The following is a 24,992-nucleotide window of genomic DNA, read 5'->3' as shown; positions in this document are numbered from 1 at the left end:
GCAGCAAAGCTTCCCCAGAGAAAAGCTACGAGTCGATGAGCGGCGACAGAGTTCATCAGATTAAGGAGTCCAATCACGGCACGGCCCCGTAGCGAGACACGCCCACGCTGTTCCCGAGATACGCTGCGTTAGCCTTGATGTCGGTGGGTCTCTTCACTCCACTCGTCTTACTCCTGCTTTCATCTACCGCATCGCCCCGCCTCTCTGCACACCTTAACCCTCATGAACGCCACAACCACCGGACGTCTCCACAGACCACCACGCCGATCCCTCACGCCGCCACTTCACCTGGGCCAAAGTGAGCCCCACATACTGTTTACTTGAACTCTCCAAATCTATGTGCTACATGTATATAGTGCCAGGTCCTCATGCAGGTATAAATGTGTGCGTGCACATGCTCCACGCTTCATCAGACTGCAGTGTGTTTGCACCTGCACAGGTGAGGCTGTGCTGTATCACTTCACTGCTGCGGTTCCCTCTGACGTCTGTGTTTACACGTGTGAGCGGACCGTCGCTCTCAGAGTCACGCGAGGGAAAGCGTTTTTAAACCTGCCGTTTCCTGAATGATCTGCAGGAGGAGCTGAAAGTGTCGGAGCTGGTTATGACGGAGCGGCGTGGGTCAGAGTGGCGGCTGTAATCGTGACGGCTCGATGTGTTTGCTGTGTTTTCATTTCTGCGTCAAACACAGATTCGGCGAGACGTTTACCTGGATGTCAAGTTCATCACATCTCTGTTTTTACTTTTGGCTTTAAGGCCCAAACAAATAACGGATGAAAAGTTTGTGAGCGAATTTCTGTGTAAATATGATTAAAAATCATCACAGATTAAAGAAATCACGCACGAGCGTCACAAACACGACCAGTGGAACAACAGCAGGAGGCTTACAGGTCTGACCACAGAGCCTCCAGCACACCGGGCTGGTAAAGAACCAGACTCAGCAGCATTCCGGAGCCCCGTACGCCGTGGGAACGCCGTGGGAACGCCGTGGGAACACCGTGGGAACGCCGTGGAAACGCCGTTGGAACGCCGTGGGAACGCCGTGGGAACGCTGTGGGAACGCCGTGGGAACGCTGTGGGAACGCTGTGGGAACGCCGTGGGAACACTGTGGGAACGCTGTGGGAACGCCGTGGGAACGCTGTGGGAACACCGTGGGAACGCTGTGGGAACGCTGTGGGAACGCCGTGGGAACGCTGTGGGAACACCGTGGGAACGCCGTGGAAACGCCGTGGGTACGCCGTGGAAACGCCGTTGGAACGCTGTGGGAACGCCGTGGGAACGCTGTGGGAACACCGTGGGAACGCTGTGGGAACGCCGTGGGTACGCCGTGGGTACGCCGTGGAAACGCTGTTGGAACGCTGTGGGAACGCCGTGGGTACGCCGTGGAAACGCCGTTGGAACGCTGTGGGAACGCCGTGGGTACGCCGTGGAAACGCTGTTGGAACACTGTGGGAATGCCGTGGAAATGCCATGGAAACGCCATGGGTACGCCATGGGTACGACGTGGGAACGCCGTGGGAACACCGGCTTTAACGTTCCAAAACAAGCATGACCTAACCTTCCAGCGATTGCCAGCTACGAAATAACCACCTACTGACCAATCAGATCTGTGGAAAATAACACAAACCCAGGAACGTTCGCTGTCTGTCCCGTGAATGACTCGGATACTCTGATGATCTGCTGAGTGATTCTCCAGCTTCACCTCGAAGCTCTCACCATCAGCCAGCGCTCTGCTGCAGTTCTTCCACCCAGAGACACAGAACGAGGAGTAACTCTCAGATCTGCGGCGGCTTCATTAGTCGTGCTTTCTGTTCTAAAATCAGACACGTGGCGTGATGAACCCACGTGGAGCTTTGCAAAACGAGTGGGCGAGTCTCCGAACCCCCCTGAGACATTTTCACAACAATTGTACATGGCGTTAGAAATAAAAATCAGCGGGTAGCTAAACAAAGTATCTGTGACAGCGCGGTGACGGATTAAGGTCCAGACCTGCTGTCGCACAGAAACGCGCAAGAATATAAAGCACAGAAGAAGTGAAAATGGAGCCTCCAACAAACAAATGAGTAATGGAGACGAGAATGGGCGTGGCGTGATTTATTCTGTATCCACACACACCTGCAGTAACCAAACGGCGCCAGCGCTCACCTGTGCACTTCCTGCTGCTCTCGTCCTTCTTGGAGGAGCTCATCAGTTTGCAGTTGAAGTTCTCCTCCCAGTACTCGGCAAACCACACGTTCCTCCTGTTGTTCTCCAGAGTCCGTGAAGTGAAGTAGGCATCGAACCCTGAAAGACATCCGGCAGCAGGTCGGAAAACAAAACAGAGAGGTTGATTCATTAGGCGGCGACAGCCCGGAGCGCTCGAGCACGAAGACTCAGAGCAAACAGGACGTGTTTCCTAATGTATGTGAGTGTTTATCTGCTCATCTGTGCTGCATTTTAATCAGGCCTTTATGTAATCCATCTAAAGTGCTGTCAGAGGGGAGTTCTTCAGGAAACACTTCATTCTGCTGCCGACGAGGAAAACAACCGGAACAACTTGACAGCTCCGGATGGAGCGAATGTAGATAAAGAAAGTACCCGTGAAAGATTCTTTACAGAACTTCCTGCCAGTTTAAAGAGCTCACAACGTTGTGTAACGCTGCCCGAACACACGCCAAGACCGCAGCAACAACAAAACCCCGCATATGGTAATAACATTCCTGGCAGGAAAGGGAATTCCACCGGGATGAATAGAAACGGAGCTGCGGATCACCAGAAATAGCTCCAACCGTGTAACCTTTGCACGAATCACAAAGGAACGAGAGCCGAGGAGGCTGGTGTGTAGGTTTCTAATCGCATAAGCAAATTAAGAGATTATCACTGAGAAACAAGAAACGGGTCAAAAACAGGATTTTATTCATATACTGACGAAATAATCCGAATAACAACCACCTGACATCCCAACAGGTGCTGTGACAGGAAGCTGGCAGCACATTCATCATCCATGCGTGCGAGCTGTTCGTGCATCTGCTGCTGGGAGTCTTCCCATGAGAGCGCGCAACAACAACAACAACACAACAACAACAACAACAACAACAACAACAACAACAACACAACAACACAACAACACAACAACACAACGTGGTGCGGAGTGCGCTCCAGCGGTCCTGGAGGCTGAGAGGGCGTGGCACTGACCACGTGCACCGAAGACGGCGACTTGTCGCTAACCATCGCTAGCGTGAGCCAAGCGGTGGAGAAGCGGGATAACGCATATACAGGCACCTTCAAAGTAAAAGCTCATCGATGCTTCAACAATACATTTCAAAAGGTGCAACACTTACTTTGAAGGCAAAGCTTTTTTTTAGTGTTTTTAGTTTCACTGAGTGAACAGCTGCTGCGTGTTTGCAGACAAGCTGGTGTTTCCTGTGACGCATGCATGCTAACACTAAGATATGCAACGGGGTGAAAACGTCAGTGGAGTCAGATTTCATTCGTCTCTCTGCTGATGGCTTTGTCTCACCGCTCACAGCCCGACAATCACCGGAAACAGAGTCATAAGGAGACGAGTCCTTTATCTAAAGAAGTGCACTTAATCATCTCCTGCTTCCCATAAGAGCCGCCTTCACTCCGTGCTCGCCGTCCGTCACTCATACCGCTCAGACGTCCTTGGCAGATGACGCATTCATTCTAATAATTCCTGACAGCCTGGGATTAGGGTCGTGACCTCTGCAGGTCTGTGAGGCGGGCTGTGAGTCAGCAGAGCGGGGGGCGCTCGTGTGTGGGGGTGAAGGAGGTTAGAGGCAGGCGTAGAAGGATGTGCGACGTCAGAGTGAAAGTTGAAAAGACTCCAGTTCAGACAGGAGTGGAAAGATCCTGCTGAGGGACGAGGCTCACACACAACCCGTCGACAGGGGCGGCTGCTTCCAAACACAGCACATTTCAGTCATAATGATGTAAATCCAAGCACATCATGGATTCATGGTTTGAATCCTGGGTTGTGCGAAATCCCAGAAATGAACCCTCGACAAAGCCAATCTGTGAACTAAGGCAGCGGTCTCCAACCTTTTTTGCGCCACGGACCGGTTTATGCCCGACAATATTTTCACGGACCGGCCTTTAAGGTGTCGCGGATAAATACAACAAAATAAAACTAGTACTGAAAAAAAGAAGATTTATTCATAACACACGTGAAAAGACCCAGAAAAACCGAGTAAACGATATAAACAATAACAAAATAACGCTGAAAACCGATAAAAACCCTGAAAACTATACATTTCACACCTGAGCCTCAACTCTCGCGGCCCGGTACCAAACGACTCACGGACCGGTACACTAAGGTGTAGGTCTGTTAGGTTATGTTGTGGTGACCCTCGGGTTGGGGGGGTGGGGGGGGTTCATACTGGAGTGCAAAATTAAAACCAAGATGGACAAGAAAAGTTCAAAGTCATCAGGTGCCAAAGAGAAACGAGCCAAAGATGCCGGTAAGCAGATGTGTGATTGGATGTCATCCTGACACAATCAGACTTACACATTAGTCATTACAAAGATGTATTTGAAATAATATTAAACAGAAAAACATTAAAAATAAATATATAAAACATAAGTATTTACAGATCTTACAGTGGAAGAGCCTCGGGGAGAAGCTGCTGCCTCGTCACAAAACTACTGACTGCGAGAATGAAGGGCTTTGGCTGGACCCGCCCCTTTGAACTAGGTCAGAGCATCACGTCACCAGGCTCCTGATTCGTTGTCGCGGCGCGACTTGGCGCTGGAGTTCAGATTTTTCCAACTCGAGCGGTAGACGCGATAAGCGCAAATGCACAAAATGCGACACAAAAACTGCAGCGTGTATTTTACTTTGCGCTTCAAACGTGTCAGTCGCGCTACTTGGTCGCGCGGATCAGGCAGAAAAGCGTTTTCGCGACGCAAATCTGCTTCTGAAGTTTCGCTTCATCGCGCTCCTCCATCGACAACCTGAAGCTCTGGTCGCGTCGTCGCGTTCGGTGTGGATGCACCGTGACCCCGCCCCCATGCCTGCTCCACACGTTTCTGCATGACTGCAGCAGTTCGTGGTTCATCATGTGACTCTTTCGGCAGATAACGAGAGTAAACACACCTGAGCCAGGTGATCGGCGCTCGGCTCTCTGGCATCAGTTGTACGTTTTGGTTTCATATGTTTGGTCACTAGGGGTCGCCGAACATGAGCGTGCCTGCACAGAGCGTGCCTGCACAGAGCGTCCAGGAAAGCGAGTTTTTCTCCCGTGGGCTTGGATGTGGACGCGCTCTCTGCAGCTCTGCAGACGTACAGCATCAGTCAGTGAAATCACTTGAAGTCTGCACACTGTGACGGATGGAGGATTTTCTCCTCGCTGCGACTGAAGCTTTGAGCCTGGAAGCTCAAAGTAGGACAGCCGTGATGGCGACTCTCGGGGTGTCTGACTGACAGGCACTTGGAGTCTCTGCGAGCTGCAGAGGGACAGCTGTGCCGTCTATTTCAAGAAGTCTACTTTTCCATTGTTGAAACGATGAATAATGAATGTAAACAGAAAGGATTCAGAAGTTTGTGCTTCACATAAGAAACTGAGAAGCAAAACAGGAAATGAGGAGATGCTGGAGGCGGGATTTACTGGTGAGAGCAGAGATGTTCGCTGCAGTCCGTCAGCCTGACAGCAGCACCGCGGTGTCGGACACACGGGGAGACGCTTCAGAGATTTGTTGTTGTTGCTCTTGTTCAGATTTTCTGGGTCACAGACTTCACTGACAGCTCGATGTGCGGCGTGTCCGACCGCGTGACGCGTCATCCCACTGATTTACAGTTGCTGGCGTGTCAGCCGCTGCCAGACGAGACTCTGGGGTCAGACTTTTTCCTTTTTTATGGCTCGTTTTGTTTTTGAAACAAAGCAGCACTCAGACACGTCGCTGTAACAGAGACGCTGATACGGCGCTCATGAAATCAAAGGAAAAATCAGATAGATGCTCCCTCAAACGCATCATTAGACTCAGACGTTCTCCCTCGCCACGCCTGCCTCGTGTGCGCGGCAGGTCGGGCAGATGTTTTCTGGGAGTTTGTTTGTGGAAACTGGAAAGAACGAGGAGTGCAGCGAGCAGCTAACACATGCACATTTATGCCATATTTTAACATCAGTTTGCTCAGCAGTTCTCCAACACGGGCCTGAGAGCGGGTTAATGAGCAGCCCGTAAACACGCTGCAGGCGGAGGTCTCCACACACCAGGGGGCGCTGCTGCACACAGGGGTCCGGCTGAGGCTCATTTAAATGTATGAGAAACTGCAGGAGCTCATTTGTGCCGTGCACTCGGTAAACAGCTGCAGGTCAGCGTTTCTTTCCTGAGTTTTGGAGTTTTTGGATAATTTTATCAAACGATGTGAAGCAGCCTGCGGCAGACACGCCGGCGTTTGTTACCCGACCTGGATGACTGAGTCACGTTCGGGCTAAACTCACCTGTGCAGGTAAAACAGCAGCAAAACTCTCGGATCTGAAAAACCAAGCTCCAAAACCTGCAGCTCACCTAAAAGGTGAGTCAGGTGAGACTTCTGGAGCCCAAGTGGACATTAGAGGAACTGCAGCTTTGGTGTTTCAGCGCTGCTTCATGTTTAAACGAGAAGCCCCAACTACGCCGCTTATAACGGGATCACTGTTGCTGCTGCGCTTCCTCTCAGGCGTCACGTAGCAACAGCACATGCAGGAGAGCCAGGAGGGAGTCTGACTCGCTGCTGCGGAGCCATCGATTGGACGACATCGAGCTGGACTGTGTCCACTGCACACGCTCACTCTCTGCCACACAAATAAAACAGCTTTTTAACCACGCCCCTCTGACTCCTCCTTCAGTGCTCTCACCTGCCACGAGGCACAAGGATCAGCAGGAACGCCGTCGGCCTGAACACTTTGTTGTGTCACACCTGTCCTCTCGCAGGTAAAACCACACGAGGCGGCCATCAGCGCGTGCGTGCGGCTCAGACGGTGTCACTCCAGGAGGCGGAGCCTGCTGCTGATCTCGGACCATGGACAGCTTCATCTTCCTTCTTACGTAGTCAGCAGGCTCCACCGATGACATCAGGCTGGTTCCTGCCATTTTTTATCTACAGTCTGTGGTCATTTTGATCAGTTTCCATGAATATTGAACGTTACGCACTCGCCGTGTGTGAACTTCTGCCCTTCCTCTTTAACCCGTCCAGCTTCCTTTCTTCCTCACACACTGATGGATGCCGACGCCGGTTTATGAAAGTTTTCCGAGCATGTATTTTTTGTGCAAGATTTTGTGCAGGAGCAAAGAAGTGAACGCTTTAACATCCAACCAGGAGGTCTGAACTGAGAGGCTCCTGTCATATTCCAGGCGGGCGGTCTGTGGACACCCGGTCGGAACAACCCAGAAACTATCGTAACGGCCATCGAACCGCGTCTTTGTTACTCACCGAGGAACTTCACTGGGTACAGCGAGGTCACGAAACGTCGTCTTTATGGGAAAGTTCAGACTGAAAGAAGCTGATCAGGTGTAAAAACAAACGAGGAAGACGAAGCTACGGTGAAGTCTATCAAAGAGCAAGAGAGGACGAACTCAAACAGAACTCCACACAGGAAGTAACCTTCAAAATAAAACAAGGACATAAAAGCAAAGCAGAAACCAATACAGACTAACACTGACTTCATAATTAAGCAGAGACGACGTTTGAAATTATTTGCTTTTAACCTCAAATACGCAGATTTTGGAGTTTGGATCAAGGCCTGAAAAGACAACTAAAACCTGACGCATGAAGAAAGAAACAGATCAGAAAGCTCGGAGACGTCTCTGCAGCCACGGCGCTGCAAGGAAACGTGGTCCTGTGGGGGAGTTAGACACGTGTCAGGATTCAACGGCATCTAACAGGAGGGAAGAGGGATGCTGGGAAACAAGCCCAACCCCCCAAACGATGAAGGACCTGAGACAATAACTACAAACACAGCAGTTAATGGCGCCTGTCAGACGCTGCTGAGGGCAGCAAAACACCGCAAGACGCAAAACCAGAGAAAAACAATCACATAAAGATCTAAACTTCACAATAAAACAGGAAGTGAAGCCAGAGGGAACAAACTGAGACGATAAAGGGCAGAGAAGTAAAAATCCATAAATCCATATTCAGAAAAACAGAACAGGAAGTTCAAACCCGCCGCCTCTGAGCCCAAGCTCACTGACCAATCAGAAGCTGGGATTCTGACGCTGTGTCCTCCGAGCTCGCTGTCAAAATCCTCTCAGCTGAAACATCTTTGTCTCTGTGTGTCTGTGGTACGCGTTAAACGACGTGGTGCTCTGCAGAGGCTCGGTCCTGACGCGCACGCCTCCCTGCAGCGGCGTGCATGTCTTCTCGGGGCTCAGTCTTCTGTGAGCTTTCTGTAATCTCACACGAACAACAACAAGTGTGCTGTTAGCGCACAAAATCATCCAGAAAGCACAAAGAAGACAAACAAGCCGAGGCCACGTGGGGTCACAGCTCCCTCTGCAGCCGGGCTCCAGCTCTAATGGGCAGAATGAAAACAGGGCGCCAGCGGCTTGAGTCGCAGCCAAAACCGCTGCCGGGGCAACAGAGAAATGACAATTAGCGCCCTTACTTAGCCGCGCCTCGAGTGGGAAAAACAATTGGAAAAAGTAGTTTAATGCCCTTATTTAAGATAAGACTAATCCTTAATAGCACAAACAGACTGGCTGCAGGCGTCGGTGGAGCTGCTTTCAACAACAAGAGGCTCCATCCACCAAATCCTCCATGAAGCAGGTGGATTTGTGGGTTGGGACAATTACAGCCTGACTGCGCGACACGGCCTGGTTTCCACATCCTCGGTGGGAAGCTGCCACTTCACATCACTCTAAGCTTGACCGCAGTGTTTCCCATCAGATCCAGGAAAACAAAGTAGCAGCTGAGCTTCATTTCAGCGTTGGTGGGACGAAATCATGATGAGCAGCACGTCTTAGAACATGAATATCCATGTGCAACACAGATAATAATGTGATATTTCATTTCATTCAAAAGGTGGATGTTTTCTCTAAATGCAGCAGGCGGGTGGTGTGGTGGGTGGAGGCGGTCTGAGAGACGACGTTGGTGTGAAGCAGGAGAAAGGATGCTTAGCCTGATCAGTGTCAGCGGCTAAACGTCTCCTCCTCCCATCTCTTTGCCGTTTGTCAGATTAGTGTTTCGTCTGCGAGCAAAGCCGAGGGAATCGGCTGTGACGGGCTGCCAGAGAGCATCCCGCTGACGCTGAGTCCAGGAAGCAGACACGGAGGCAGCGCAGCCACAGTGGGACCAGTCCCTGCAGAGCCAGGCTGTGCTGTCCTGGCTTCAACCCACTCACATTATAGTTCCTGCTTAATCTCAACAGCGTGCAGTGGAGTCACTCTGATCACTTAATATGGATATAATAACTTTAAGCATGCACATGAGTTATTTCTGCTCTTGTCAGTGATGCTGTGGTCGCGTTCTCAGTTCTGCTGCAAACCAACTCATTGCTGCACGTTTCTGTTGCATCGTTTTTGTTTTTTGCAGTTTTTGCACACTTGCTCTTCATGTAGTCCTGTGTTATTGTCACAGCACCGTGGGCTCGCTTCACTGTGTACTGTACCGCTGGATATCTTCACAGAAGACGAGATCTTGGATAGAAGAGGCGGAAATGAGTTTGCTTCTGAGGGAGGCTGGCCTCTCCTTCAGAGAGGGCGAGAGGTGCTCAGAGAAGATGCTGCTCCACATCAGAGGGAGGCTGTGAAGGTGTTTCAGGACCTCTAATAATGAGGCGTCCCAGGTATCTCTAAAATAAGCCGAGGTCGCCGTCTCTAAACACTAAAAACGTAACAGATCAGCCACGATGACACTCGGAGACTAAAGTCTGTTGTGCATCGTCACAGCTGTTTTGCTTCATTTTTGCATTATTGATTGATCAAATATTACACCTGCCTCTGTTTTCAATTCATTTTATTTATATAGCGCCAAATCACAACAAAAGCGCCATTTGTGTGACGCTCGCAGTTATTTCCTGCGTTTGGCGGTGTGAGGGAGGACATCCGTGTTGGCGGATGCTGATCATGTTTTAAACATGGAGTCAGATTAAAATCTGCATCCTCCTATCTCCGGCGCAAACACGGGCACGCTGCAGCCGGCAGCTTCAAACAAAGAGGCTGGAGCTGGAGAGCAGTGGGAGGGTGGAGGAGGCGGAGGGAGGCTCCTCTCTGCTTCATTTCCTCTCCTGCAGTGAGACCTGCGTCTCCTGGACTGCACAGAGCTGCTTCAGCACCACACGCCTTTGAAGGATTTGCGCTTTGTAACGAAGGATGCATCGGTCTCCAAACAGCGAGAGCTGAATGCAAATTCAAATTATTAAATTTTCTCATTTGTTTGTCGCAGCGCCGCCTCCACAATTTAGATTTCACTACATTAAAGAGAGAAAGCGATTTGAAGGCTGCATCACATTTAACTCATTCAAGAAATCCGTCTCTTGTTACCTCGACAACCGTCCCTCTGAAGGTGTGTTATCCAGGATGTGGCGGACTGCGCCGCCAAGCCTGAAGTGATGATTGGTCCTCACGTTTCAGCTCAAAGTTGCTGCTGACTGCTGCCTCAGGTTCAGATCTGAGGAGTTTCCAGGTTATCAGCAACGTGACCGTGAGAGTCCACCTTCTGTCCCGTCTGCACACTCAGACATCCCCGGGACAAAACTGAGCGGTCTCCGGTGGACTCTGAAGGCTTTCATGCCTCCTCGGCTCAGTGACGTCCTGAAGCCTCCGTTTCCATGACTCCCTGCTGAGATCCAGACATCCAAGTGTCGTCTGGAGGCAAACAGGCCCAATTTTCAGTTCACAGCAATTGTGTTTAGTCTGTTCCTTCCCATTCCATACAAGGCCACCTGGGTTGGCTTCGGATTACTCCTCACCCCCCACCCAATCCTGTGGCTTGTCATGTTTTTCACAGAGTTGTGTTGTGGACATTTATGTGCTTTTTGTGCAGAGGAGATTTTTTGTTTCCTGTTCTCATGCTGTCCTCCCATGGAAGCACAGCATGAGTAGAGTTCTCTTTTTTGCTCTTGTACTTTCCCATTGTAGTGTACATTTCAGTGTTTTTCAGTAACCGATCTCCGATTTGTATCCCGATGTAATGTCTGTGTTGTGTGTGTAAGGTCGGGGGGGGGGGGGGGGGGGGGGGGTGTCCCATTTCACTGCAGGGCAACCTGCATGTGGCGAATAAAGCTTTGATTGATTGATTGATTGATTGATTGATTGATTGATTGATTGGTTGAAGAACTGAACGTTACCTGTTCAGGTGGGAAACACTGAATGCGTCACCTGCAGGTGTTTGGTGAACAGACTCGGCGGCTTTGCCAGTTTTGCACAAGTGTGACATTAAACGGCTCCGATTGGTGGATTAGAAGCTGTAGCTGAGTTTGGGAAGTGGATTCATCGCGGCTGGAGGCTGCAGACTCAGCAGGCATCGTCTGTCACGAGGGAAACTTCACAGCCTGCAGCTTAATTCTACCTCATCTTCAACTTTCTCTGCTTCGCCTTTGTTCCCCACGTGTTTTCCCTAAAACCCTTTCTTCTCCCCCCCCCGTCTCGCTTCCTCTCTTGGGTTCAGTCTCAGCAATTATCGGGCACAGTAAGCAGCGCCGCGTTTTACATGAAAATAGCTGCATTTATTTTCTCTGACCTCCTGAAACACAGACTTGGCTGCAGATTTGAAACGAGGTCTTGATTTATTCATAATCAGCCTCAGTGTCTTTAACGTGTATGCCATATCAGCCGGTGTGACAGGAAGGCCGCAGAGGGAGAGCGTGCAGCAAAGCGATGTCTGCATAAATGAGGACGGCTGCTGTCACTGCACGCATTCGTCTGGACGAGTCTATAAGTCGGACAGAAGCCTGCAGACGTAACCTATCAGAGCGCAGGAACAGGAACAAGCACGCCGTTTCTTAAATGTTTCAGTCGCTCACAGATGTGTTTGTTCCACCTGGATGAGCCTCAGCGATCAGCTGTTCATGAGCGCAGAGACGAGGACAGACGGGCAGCGACGCCGTGATCTACACGTCTGTGCAGCTGGACCTGAAGCAGCGTCAACGCGTCCAACTGAGACGCCCAGACCTCCCTCTCCTCAGCACCTCCTGCATCTCCCTGCAGCCGTCTCCTGCAGGGAGCAGCATCTACTCTAAACTCCCGCTGAGTGACTCCTCACGCTGAGGCATTATTCACGGGCCACAGGTGAGGGTAGGCGTGCCGATCAGTAAGCCGACGCTCACCAGTGAGCAGGTGGGATCAGACGACAACAGTCCATCTGTTCCCGACCCTCAGACACGCAGAAACTCATCGCTGACCCAGAAACCAGCCTTTTCCAGCCGAGAGCGCCGCCTCAGCCGATTCCCGCTCAGCCACGAGTTGGAGGTCAGAGCTCGATGAAACCAGGATTGAATCATCCGCAAAAAACAAAGACAAGAGGTCAGTGAAGCGTGCGCCCTCTGCCGCCTGGCTGCTCCGAGAGCTCTGCACCTCGACGCCCTGCCGGGACCTCAGTGCCCGACTTCCTGTCTGCAGCGAGAGCTCTTATAAAAGGACCGATTCTGACGGAGCCCCAGATGACCCGGAGAGGGTAAACACGTCACCGTGCATGCGTGCACGCTGGCCTGCATGTTAATGTCGCAGCATAACAACGAGGCTCTGCGACCTGTAGAAGGACTGAGAGTCGTAATCTTCAGAGTTTAAAGTGTTATTGGCGCTGAGTCATCCTCAGAGTTAAGGTTAATCTGGCTCTGACTCTCATCATGAAGCTACATTTCTCCCCATCACCCATCTCTTCCTGCTCCTCGCGGCGTGCCCTCTGGTGTAATGGGTCTGATGCCCTTAAACCTGACTCGCCCCGCCCTTCGTTACGCTGCAGTGCTCCCTGCGAGCGCCTTTATGCTCAGAAAACCTCCATTTCCATAAATCAGTCATCAGAGCGCAGAATTTATGAGCGCAGCACCTCGCGTCTGATCCGAGGTGACAGCCCGAGTCTGCCCGGCTCGTGTTTGGCAGCAGAAAAAAGGTCAGAGCGCCGTTACGCGAGCAGAAACGCCGCCGCTCGCTTCCTGACAGAAGTATTAGTGCAGCGAGAACAAAAGAACAAAGAGCTCAGACTTTATTTGAAGTCAGAGCGTTGAAGTGGCACAACAACCCGCCGCCGTGTATCCCCGTCACCATCTTTGTTTGACACGACAGCCGCGCTCGCCGCCGTCTGTAGTTACGACGCGCTGTAATCTAAACGCTGTCATCAGCGCCGCGGTCTCGTTACGTTTCCTCTGATCTGCGGTTTCAGCGTCGTTACGATGGCGGCGCTTCTCTGCGCGTCACACCTCTGAAGAGAGTTCAGAAAAACACTCTGGCACACAGGAAGAGGTCGGGATTTTCAAAATAAGTTCGCTTTGTGACCTGCGAGTCACACAAACATGTTTTAGTTGTGACTCAGTGACGCTGATTATATCAAACAAACTGCTTAAAGCTTTTATTCAGCTTTAATTTATCAAACTGTAAAAGCGAACGTGTCCTTGAATGAGGTTTTTAAGGTCAGCTGTGAGCGGCGTGTCCATCAGCAGAGTTTCATCTGCACACGAACTCCATCTGTTTTCAAACCTGAGACTTTTTATCAGCGTCTCAAACTGACAGAATAAAACAAACAGAGTAACTCAGCCTCAGCAGACGGCGACGTTATTGGGCTTAAAACGGGAAGATCATCACTGTGACATCAGAGGAAACACAGGAAGTGAAATCATTGTTATGCCAACACAACAAGTGAAACTTTCTATAAAAACAGCTGATCAGCTTCATATTTTGTCTGAACATCTTCGGACTCTGCAGCTCTGCATTAACACGTTGGTCGTCTTTAAAATCATTACAGAGAACGTTTTCACGCCGCAGTGAAACTTTATTCGTCACATTAAGATCTGACAGGAAGTAAGAGCAGCAGCGGTCTTTAGTAAAGCTCTCCATGCCCGGTGAGATTTCTGCAGCGCTGACAGAAGAAAAAAGCAATCTGGTGTCACTGCAAACCCAGAAATGCGAGACGGCGAGCGTTCCCGACACGATTGAGTTTTCAGAAGTTCTGCTTATTCAGGAAGACGTGGAGGAAAAAGAGCGAGCGGCGAGGACAGAAAACCTCTCATTTCCTTCATGTAGCAGCGAGCTGATAAACTTCGCTCACATATTCTCATAAAGGCGAGCAACGTGAAACCATAAGCGGCGAGGGACTTACCGCTGATGGTGGCCCTCTTCGGCAGGATGGTGATGGCTCCCACCGCGGCGTCCTCCAGGTGCTGGATGGGACTGTTTTTGGCGCCCCAGCTGTCGGAGCCGATCCACAGGAAGTGACCCACTTGGTCCGCTCGCTTACTGGCGTTCAGGATGCCCCTGTGGGAGAAAGCAGACCCCGCCCACACTTTAGCTTCCACATCAGCAGAGGTTCATGTCCTGGACCAACAGGGTCGCTAAAGAGCCGAACCTGTGATTACCCACCAACCCGCTGCATCTACACGACCTTCTCTGATTAGTTCAAGCTTCCTAAAGCTGCTGAAGACTGCAAGCGCCATCTGAGCGACTGATCAACGGAGACGCTGAGTCAGAGAGTGAGTGAAGAAGGAAACGCAGGAAGTCTGCAGACACTGAACTTTCCCAGAGTGTCTGACTGATGTCGAGTTTTCCTCAGCCAGCTCATCGAGGAAGACCGAGGCGTTCCCAAACCAGCCGAGAGACGTAACCTCTCCAGCGTCACGCCAGGATCTCCTCCCTCAGGGTCGTGCTCATTATCCAAACATTTTTACTTCCTCTCAGTGGGTGGAGGGTACCGGCATGACCGGAAGAGTCCTGATGTGCTGAGCATCCAATAAAAATCCATCTGAATACATTAAATATAGCAAATAAAAACGTGTTGCCGGCACTAACACATCAGTCCTGACGTCATCCTGAGGTGAAGACGATGATTCAGGTCACGTGTTTAACTTTTACGTTACCTCAGCAGGGTTATTACCTGATGTCTTCATCGGAGGCGAACAGGATGACCGCCCTGGCGTACCGAGTGTCCAGCAGCTGGCGGATGATTTTATCGAAGTCGGAGGGTTTGTGGTCGTGAGGGATCTTCAGGGACTGAGCGATGCAGATTCCACCTGAGCAGACAAAACAAAGGGCACAATTAAATCAGAGTCATCAGCTTCCTGAACTGCAGCAGCCTTAAAAAGGATAATTTATCCGTTTTATCGGCAATGGCTTTAACCTTTCAGAAACAGCGTTATTAGAGGTTCGGCCCCGAGCTCGTCCTAAAGGTTAAAGTCTGCGAGGACGAAAGTGCAGAAGAAGAAGGAGGACTCTGCTCTCCTGACATTTCACGAAACCGCCGACATCTCCGCGCACAGTCGCCTTAACAGTGTCAGAGCTGCAAGCTGCCTTCAATAAATGTCACTGACAGAGAAACGCTCAGCCGCGGCTCTTCTTCTCCTCGCCACGCCGCCAGGAAAGCTTCAGATCTCACGTTTGTTCCACCGTTTCAGCTCAGCTGAGCGACCGAGCAGCAGAGCGAGCCATGAAACTAATGACAGTCGCTCATTAGCATCAGCTGAGACGATACAGGTGCAGGTGTTCAGTACTGATGTGATCTCAGAGGTAAATAAATCAGGGGTAACCTCGTCACTGTGACCACCGGGAGTCATCAATAATCAGCTTTAACAGCTGTGTAAGATAACATGTGACACGTTCACCACACTGGCAATAATTTGACATTAAACAATGAAAATATTTACTTTCCCTTCAGTTGTTTGTCTGATGTTAGTTATAGTCAGTGACCTCACACCTGCATTTCCTTTGATAGCCACTAGGGGGCGATACCTGCCGCTGACAAAGCTTTCTGGTCCTATAGAAGCCTTTGGGAGACTTCCTGTTTGTAGGCTCAGGTGGTTTCAGGTCATACGCAATTCAATTCAATAAAACTTTATTCATACAGCATCAAATCACAACAACAGTCGCCTCAAGGTGCTTTATATTGTTAGGTTGACCCAACAATCATATGACCCCCTATGAGCAGCACTTTGGCGACAGTGGGAAGGAAAAACTCCCTTTTAACAGGAAGAAACCTCCAGCAGAACCAGGCTCAGGGAGGGGCGGGGCCATCTGCTGCGATTGGTTGGGTTAGGATAGATATGCTGAATGAAACATTCTAGCTGTGTCCCAAAACGTCGGCTGCATCCTCCGGAGGCCGCATTTGAAGGCCGATTACGTCACAGCCAGGCGACGGAGGCTGTCCCAATTCGGAGACTCCTTCAAATGCGGCCGACAAATGCGTCCTTCATTTCCCCGAATTTGAAGGATGGGTCGGGTGTGTCCTTCGTGGCCCACCATATCCCAGAATTCATAGCGCGGCCCAGCCAAACTCCAGTTTCCAACAATGGCGGCTGCTACTAAGTTTTAAAATTACTCTTATTAATCTTTCTGGGCCACAAAATAAACTTTTAACATATTTTCAGGCGAGAAAGTAGCTGTGCAAACATCAAATATCTGCTCGGTTTATCAAGATATCACATATTTGCAAAAGTGTGCTGACGTTTTCAGAGACGTCTGTTACCCACCAGCTCGATAGCAAGCCGGGGGGTTCAATGGTCACTCCAGCCGGCGAGAGCAGCGGACTCCCGGCTTCATCGTTTTCAGACCCCGCTCTTTCGCTACTCAGGTTAAACATGATATATAAGTCACTCGGATAACTTAAAAATGTTATTGTTGGGCTTTTTTCAGTGTTTTATTTGTTCCTGAGTAAATCGGTTTGGCTGAGATTAAAGTTATTAGATTAGATAAAATAAAACTTTATTAATCCCTCAGGTGGTTTTCACACAGCTGACTAAACGTCAAACAGAAAACTGATTAAACAGAAGTGTGAGACGGTCGAGAGTTTACTCCAGTGTCCTGTTATATTTTAGACAGCAAGGAGCAGACGGCCGAGTTAATTAAACTCCACCCACACAGCGGTGACGCTAATCAGAAGGCTAGACCGTCCCATTTCACAGCCTCGCACTTCCGGCCTTCTCGGTCTTTGAAGGACCCGGCCCACGTAGACCGCGAAGGCCGGGTCCTCCGAAGGATGCAGCCGACGTTTTGGGACACAGCTTTTGTCATAGTTTCCCACAGAACGGAGCGTTGCATGCTCATTGGTTAGTGACTGAGAAATCACCAGCCAATAGGAATCCTGTGGGCTTACAGGTGTATCCACTGCTTGGCCTGTCCAGCTTCAAGAATCAAAATGGCGATGAGAGTCTCGAGTGTATGACATCACAGAGGTTACGCCCATCTTTCATACAGAAACAGCTCTCTGCTCAAAAACCAGCACAAGAGAAGAAGACAGGGAGCGGACATCGAGCGCTCCTATTGGTGGGTTGATGAGACTGAATGAGACAAAGATGTGATGTCAGCCGTGACCATCGACTGTAAAACCACCGTGATTTCAACTCTGACATCTCCTAATTATCTCCAAGCGTGACGTTAACCTGAGTCGTGCTTGATGGAACCCGAGGCCGGCGCGGCGTGCACGAACTTCCTTCATTGCTCAGAGATTACAGGACAATCCTGGAAAACACGAGGCCACGCCATGAAGTCGAGTCCAGCCGCTCGCACACAGGCGTGCACCTCAAACTCCTGAGCTCAGTTTTATTTGTGCTCCATATTTTTATTACAAACTATTAAATCAAACATGAAGCTGCAGAGCAGCGTGAGCTTCACGGTTTCACGCTGGAACACTTCAGGTGAGTCCTGCAGACAGAAGATCCCAGAGGACGACGGATGGAGCCAAACACGGGACTACAGACACAACGAGGAACGACACGTGAAGGACGAACCCCTGAACATGCGTCCTGTGTAATAACGCTACTGTATTCATCATGGCTGCTTCCACGTGTCCATGTGTGGGCGGAGTTTAACCTCAGGCTAAACTCCGCCTCAGGCTTAGCGAAGCTGTGAAGGTTATGTCATCACGAGAATATCTGGATTCCAGGAAGCGTTAAAATCCAGAGTGTGGCGACTCGGCCAGGAATACAGGGAGCTGGCTCGCGTGCAGCTTGGAGACGCCGTAGTGGAGCTTAGGCTCACCTTTGGAGCTTTGTGATTGGCAGCTGACACTCAGGTGAGACTCATTCCCGAGGCTGCGTGACCTCAGGGTCACAGACGTCTGTGACCTCAGGGTCGAGCGACGTCTGTGACTGAGCACAAATGTTAGAGCGAATCGGCGAGGCTGCTCTCAGTGACGCTGTCCTCTCACATCTATACAAAACACGTTGGGCTCTCCGCAACGTGCCACAGGCTTCTTCCTGTTAAAGGGAGTTTTTCCTTCCCACTGTCGCCTGGTGCTCGCTCATAGGGGTCATCTGCTTGTATTACTGTGGAAACTGCTGCTGTGATTTGGTGGCATGTAAACACTTTCACACAAGAAGAAGCTTCATTATTTATTTATTATTTATTTATTATTTATTTAACATTTTTGCCTTTTTCACAAATTTTGGGCTTTTTCTTTTTCTTTCTTTAATTTTTTCTAATAATTTTTAAAATATTCTTTGACATTTTTTTTTTACATTTTTTTCTCAATAATTTTTAACTTTTTCTCAATAACTTTTTTCTCAGATGTGAAACTTTTGTCTTCACTTTTATCTCAGAGTGTTAATAATTAATTGTTACTTAATTATATATATAATAATTAATTTTTTTTACTAATTTTTATTCATTTTTTTCTTTCATTTTTTGAAACTTTGTTTTGATTTTTATGAAAATATATTTTTCCTTAATTTTGACTTTTCAATGACTGATTTTATTTCCTTAATTAACGGAGATAAATACTTCAGTGTATTCGAGTAGTTTTACTCGTCAGAGGTCTTCAGCAGTCGTGTGTGTCGATCCTTCTGGGCTTCATGAAAATGAGGGTAAAGAAGAAGGCAGCGGGAGTCTGTTTGAAGCTCCGGCCTCGACGCCTCATCTCACATTCAGCTGCTGCCGTGGAGCGAGCGGAGGAGGAGGAGGAGGAGGAGGAGGAGGAGAGCTGCCGCAGCTCCACATTTTATTCAACAAATGAATTAAACATTTGGCGTTTGGTATTCAGGCGCCGACTCCACGCAGCCGTCACAGCTCTCAGTTCTGCAGAGGAGCGCGGCGCTCTGTCGCGGGCGCAGCGGTTTCAGCTACATGACTTTTTAAAAACAGGGTTAGACATGAAACCATGTTTCTGTTTAATCATCGAAGAATTTCATCTGATTTAATCTGACGTCACAGAAACTCCTCCACACGCTCGCAGCAGCAGCAGCGGAGGTGACGGATTTAAACTGATAAACCCAACAGACCAGTCCAGACCCAGCATGACCACAAACCTGATGTCTGAATGTCAGCTGCACAGATGTCACGTGACATTTTAAACACTACAGAGACTTCCTGCTGCCCTGAAAAGGTTTCAAGTGGCTGAAAGCAGAAAAATGTCCCTTCAAATCCTGAAAGAGTCACCAGAGAAAGATCCGGTCTGTCGGGGTCAGGAGGACCCATCCTGTCAAAGCCTCCGGAGGCTAAATCAGGACGAACAGTCGAGGATGTTCGAGCAGCAGCAGCTAGCTGTAGATTAACCTTAAGCTGCTAATTAGCGGTAATCATGTGACCAGCCCGCCTCCTCTCAGCGTGTTGCTCGTGATAATTAGTGATCAGTTATTAATTTCCTGAAAGAATTTATGTTTTATTTTTGAGTCTAAAGCAGATGAAACAGGGACCTGAGGCTTTGGGCTCCTCACAGTCCAGATGCTGTTTGGCTTCACCTGATCAGGTGTCTCTGGGTCAGCTCGGCTCATTAGCCGCTCCTCCGTCTGTCGAACCATCAGTTTAAAAAAAGCAGGAAGTGGCTTCGGACGTCAGGTGTGACGGAGACTTTTATGTCTTTGTAGGAGCTGTAAATGCCACCGTCGGTGCACCACACACACAAACAGGACCTCTGCTCCCCTGACGACCCCTGACCTCACGGCCCACCCTTTATCTTCCCAGCTAAAAGGTAAAAAAACAGACTTCAAATAAACGCGAGGCAGAGGAGCGAAGGCCTGCGTGGGACGGCGAGCAGAGACGATGCTAATCTTTAAACTTCCTCTGATGTCGCTCTGGAAACACAGAAAAAGAGCTCTGACTTTGAGAGGAAGCTGGGCGCTACTCGGGACGAGAAGGTCTCACAAACGCTGCCGAGCTGACGCTGCGATGTGGAAACATGGCGAAGCAGGAAGAGACGAGAAAGGAGGCGGAGGAAGAGGACGGACGAGCTCTGTGCCGACCTGATCTAATCTGAAGGACAGTTTTCATGTTTACTGTGAAGATCAGTGAATCTGAAAATGTTTCCCACTGCTGACAGTGAAGACACCGCCATTTTGAACCTGTAACCATGGCAACAAACCTGACTTAGACACGATGGAGCCACTGATGGTCAAAAACACGGACGCAGCTCCTGGTTCAGAAAAATGCAGCCAGTGCAGAAACGGCTTTGCACCTGAAGGCCACCAGATGGCGACGGCTGAATCTACACGAGTCTCTGACCTCTGACCTCTGCGAACACTTACAACAGAGGATTATCCCGGGCATGCTCATTGGGTAAGAACTTGTGAGTGACAGTCAGACCCTAAAAACGCTCGAAGTCAGCGGGTGATGTCACCGTCGCTGCGACATCGCGAGCTGCGGCCATGACGCTTCTGTTGGTTGAGTCACATGACTGCGAGTCTGCTGCCTGATAGCAACAGGAACTGAATCAACAACGAATCAATAGAAACCAAACTGCAACGGCCCAGTATGGATCCAAACAGCTTCAGCAGACCTGCAGCGGCCCTCAGCTCCTGACCGTCATCACACCACACAGCTGACACAACCCTCGGCCTTGAAACCATGTGATTAAAAAGTCTCCGTAGAAACGCAGCGTGCAGAAACATGATGCATATTTCAGAGCGTTTGATCACATGAGATATAAACGGCTTTGAGAGAGGATGAATCAGAAAGAGGCTGAGACGCTTTCATCACCATCAGAGGCGTTTTCCACTCTGGCCAACGGCAGCATATCAAAGTGCTGCGTTCGTGAGCACGCTCAGAGAGAGCTTATTAGCCAAGGCAGCGGCGGCAGCGGTCGACCCGGGGTCGGGCGCATTAGCATACTGCACCTCACAGCGTTTGGTGACGATTTACAGCACGTCCAAACTCTGATGTCTCACAGGAAGAAGGTGTGACAATGGTGGCTTTGAGTTAGCGTCTGACAGGAAGCAGCAGAGGAAGGAGAAACCGTCGAACACGCCGGCTGAAACACGCCACGATCTCAGCTGGTGAAGAGCTGGGACACGAGACGGGCTCATCATGAGTGTGAAAGCTGCCTGTCTCCATGTGGTGGCGCTGCAACGACTGTCCAGGGTGCGCCATCATAAATGCCGGCCTGTGCTTACACGTTCACTGATATGCAGATGATCCTCAGTGTATCTATGAGGCCTGATCATTGAACCTCCCAGGACCTGCCGCCCACATGTGTGGACGTCACATTTTGGGTTATTTAGACCAAAATACTCAATTTTGCTCTACGAGCGCCTGAATCCACACGAGGACGTTATGCTTCCACTGTAGAACTTTAGGCCAGGGGTCGGCAACCTGCGGCTCTTTAGGCCTTTTAGTGCGGCTCCGCGTGGTTTGGGAATTTTTTTTTTTTTAAAGTAATTAGCTGAAGTGTATTTTATTTATGTTAGCTCTTTTTTTAACTTGTAGTTCTAAATTGGAAGATTATTGTGATATTGAAATATAAAAATAAAATTATATTCTATTATTTTTTTAATCGTTCAAAATAAGCGTCACACTTGCGGAAGCCGGTGTACCCGCCGAAATGCCGTGCATTTATCGAGACTTTCAACCCCAGGTAAGCGAATTATGGATCTTCGGATCCACATTATGTCAGCAGCTGTTCTCCACCGTGAACTATGTTAAAACAAACACGCTCACGCCTCACAGATGAGCCCTTACAGTCCTGTAAAGATGAAAGTGACTTCGTACAGCCCCGATTTGCAGACACTGTGCGCAGAGGTTCAGGAGCAGAAGTCCCGTTGTAAACATACCACGGCAGACCCGACGCTGTTTGCATGATGCTCAGGTGCGTCCGCCTCCCCTGCAGCGGTGCTGCAGACCACGCCCCGCCACACACATTAACTAGGTAAAATACATATTTAGGCAGAATTTTGCAAATATCTATTTTTTATTTTTTAGCAGCATAGAGCTTTTTTTCCAATTATTTTTTTTAAAAGTCAGGTCAAGGCTCCAAAAGCCCAAAGGTGATATAAGGTGGCGGCTCACAACAGTTTTTGTTTGCTGGATCATTTTAGTTCAGGTTGGTGTCTTTGCTTTGGTTATATTTCTTTAAGAGTTCAAAATGTGTTAATTACTTAAATAAAATGTAATTTTCTCTGCAGCACTTTATGGATTCAAGCAGCACGCCTTAGTTGTTCACACAAAGCATAAAGGTAAAAAACCAATATATACAGTGTTATCTTCATTTTAGATGTCAAAAAGTATTTGCGGCTCCGAGTGTTTTCTTTTGCGTGGAAATCGCGTCCAAATGGCTCTTTGGGTGTTAAAGGTTGCAGACCCCTGGTTTAGGCTTTAAGCTGTGAGTACGTCGTAATCACGAACCCTCCAAAATCCTCCAACAGCTGTGATTGGTCGATTTCTGGAATCGACTTCTTCTCTCACCATTTTCAACACAACTAGAAAAGAATCAGCTTTGAGATAAAAAGCTCACCGTGAAACATGGACGCAACTCCCATGATGTCACTTCCTGAAACTGTTAACTCATCGGTTAATGACTGAGTGCTAACAAGTTGTTAGCTAATATGCATACGCCACAAAAACTCGTGTCAGGTTGAGTCTCAGCTCATCCAAACTCCGTCTGCAGCTCAGCAGATCCAGCTTTTGTTTCTGCTCACAGACACAACTGACGGATAATATGAGAACTAAGCAGCCATGATCATCATGCTGGCATCGTGCTGTCAGATGCTGTGTTGAAGGTTTTGGTCATAAAGAAGTAGAACAAGAGAAGTTTCACCAAGTTTGTCCCACAATCCATCATCCATGAGCGAGGCCTGCTCATAGAAACACAACAATCCGTCCGAGAGTCATTGCAAAGCTGTGGAACGATGAGCCGCCGTGCACAGGGCTTCCAAACCTGAAAACTAATCTGCTGTTTTTCCTCCTGAAACTGCAGATCCGCTCCCACGTTTGTTCCCACGTTTGATTGTGATTGATTTGCTTTCAGGTTTCATTCATCTTCTTTGGTCTGAAGCTCGTCATATGATGAAACCGTCCTTTTTCTATATTTCTGAACACGTCAGCCCCAAACAAACAGCTTCGCCGTCAGCTGACAGGAGGCGTGAAGAAGAAACAACAGCCCGTAAAGAACGAGACAAAGCAGCCAATCAGAAAAGAAACCAGGCAGTAAACCTCAGAGAGCGTCTGATCACAGCTGAGGGAGGAAGGTGCTCGACTACTGTCGTGTGTTTCAGCCTCCGTCTGACCGAACAAAGGAAAGAGTCAAAAGCCAGTCTGAGTAACCCTTTAAGACCTACCATAGAACCAAGTCCGCCAGAGCTTATATTATATGTTTACATGCTGTGGAGCCATTTTTGGGAGCATTTCAAGTTGCTATACATCAATACAACCATTATAGCCCAAATTTTAATAATATGTCTGCATTAAGTGCATAGTAATTACATAAATTGCAAAAAAGTGCAATAAACTACAAAAAAATTGAAAATTGTTTTTGTCTTTTAACATATATTTCTAGTTAGAGAAATTTAAGGCTTATCCCTCAAAACTGTAAATACAAAAAAGTTGCACAAAATAGTTTCCCACCACAGGAAATTTATTTTGAGTGTCTTCATAGTTTTATTTTTTAAATACACCAATTTTTATACACTGCAGGAAAAACAAAAATAAATATTATAATGCAAATTTGCAAAAAAGCAGCATATGCATCAAAATAAACTATTTCCAGCAGTGCAATATGAGTCCTAAGCATCCCAGAAACCACACAGAAAGTCATAAAGTCAAACATAACTTTTAAAAACACCAGTATAGGCTCATGAGGCCCTGATGGTAGTCTATTCCAACGTAGGAAGTGTTACAAACAGCTGATCGGATCGGCAAAGCGTGTTTCTGGGATATTATGATTTTGTAAAGCTATATGTGGAAGGAAACTGTGACCGAGGACAAGCTGATGGCATAAGATGTAAGTACAACTCCTCCGGTTTCATATGCAAAAAAATTTATTGCGCTAGCTTACATGGTTGCAGAGCTACCGGGATTTAAAAGTAGTTACGCAAAACAGAGCGTGCTGCTCTGACCGGCTTTAAAGGGTTAAAAAACACCTGCAGTGCTTTGACACCAAACACATAAATACAATCACAGATACAACAAATGACCTCACAGCTGCATTAAGTCACGTCTTGTCTGAAACCACAGCTCCCAGAGCTGTGCAGCAGTGGGATGTATGTTCCCAGGTTCAGCTGTTTGTTGGCTTGTTGAGGTTTTACAGCAAAATGCTGCAGGTGGCTAATTTCAGTGTTTCTGCTCATTCAGACTGAAACATTCGGGAACATTCGGCTGAAATCATTAAAAAAGCTGCAGAGAATTCATGTTTTTGTCAAAGCTAAAAGTTTCCAAACCACAGACGTCTTTCTCAGACATGAAACTATTAAACGAGCATCAATGAATCAGCTTTTCGCCCAATCAATGGAGTTTTGTGTGACTTCCTGTTTCCCGGGTTCTCTATAACGTAGGTGGAGACTGCACAGTTACCATGGATACCACAAAGCTATAAGGAACCCAACTTTAATTGGGGGAAGCGAGACGAGCGGTGAATGCGATGGTGTATTTTTGTCTCGGCGGTGTCAGCGTAGGACTGCAGCCTGCTGTCAGACTCGTCAGATACTCTCTGTGAGTGCGAGGCCTTTCTGCTGTGGCA

The 24,992-nt window shown here is 48.8% G+C and overlaps 1 protein-coding gene across 2 annotated transcripts in view; it reads right to left on the bottom strand.

The window, feature by feature from the left end:
- Positions 1-24,992, bottom strand: part of grm7 (glutamate metabotropic receptor 7) — a 145,982-nt gene that overhangs the window by 42,813 nt on the left and 78,177 nt on the right. For both annotated transcript variants that reach the window (XM_087841144.1, XM_087841145.1), the window contains exons 3-5: positions 14,997-15,132; positions 14,226-14,380; positions 2,144-2,281 (exon numbers count right to left, since the gene is read on the bottom strand). In XM_087841144.1, the coding sequence (XP_087697270.1) occupies positions 2,144-2,281; positions 14,226-14,380; positions 14,997-15,132 (429 nt within the window). The remainder of the gene's footprint in view (positions 1-2,143; positions 2,282-14,225; positions 14,381-14,996; positions 15,133-24,992) is intronic.

Source organism: Neolamprologus brichardi, chromosome 5 (genome assembly GCF_056152115.1).
Source record: "Neolamprologus brichardi isolate AB-2024 chromosome 5, ASM5615211v1, whole genome shotgun sequence".
Classification (NCBI taxonomy): domain Eukaryota; kingdom Metazoa; phylum Chordata; class Actinopteri; order Cichliformes; family Cichlidae; genus Neolamprologus; species Neolamprologus brichardi.
The sequence above is the reverse complement of the archived record's forward strand: the minus strand, read 5'-3'. Positions and strand labels throughout refer to the sequence as shown.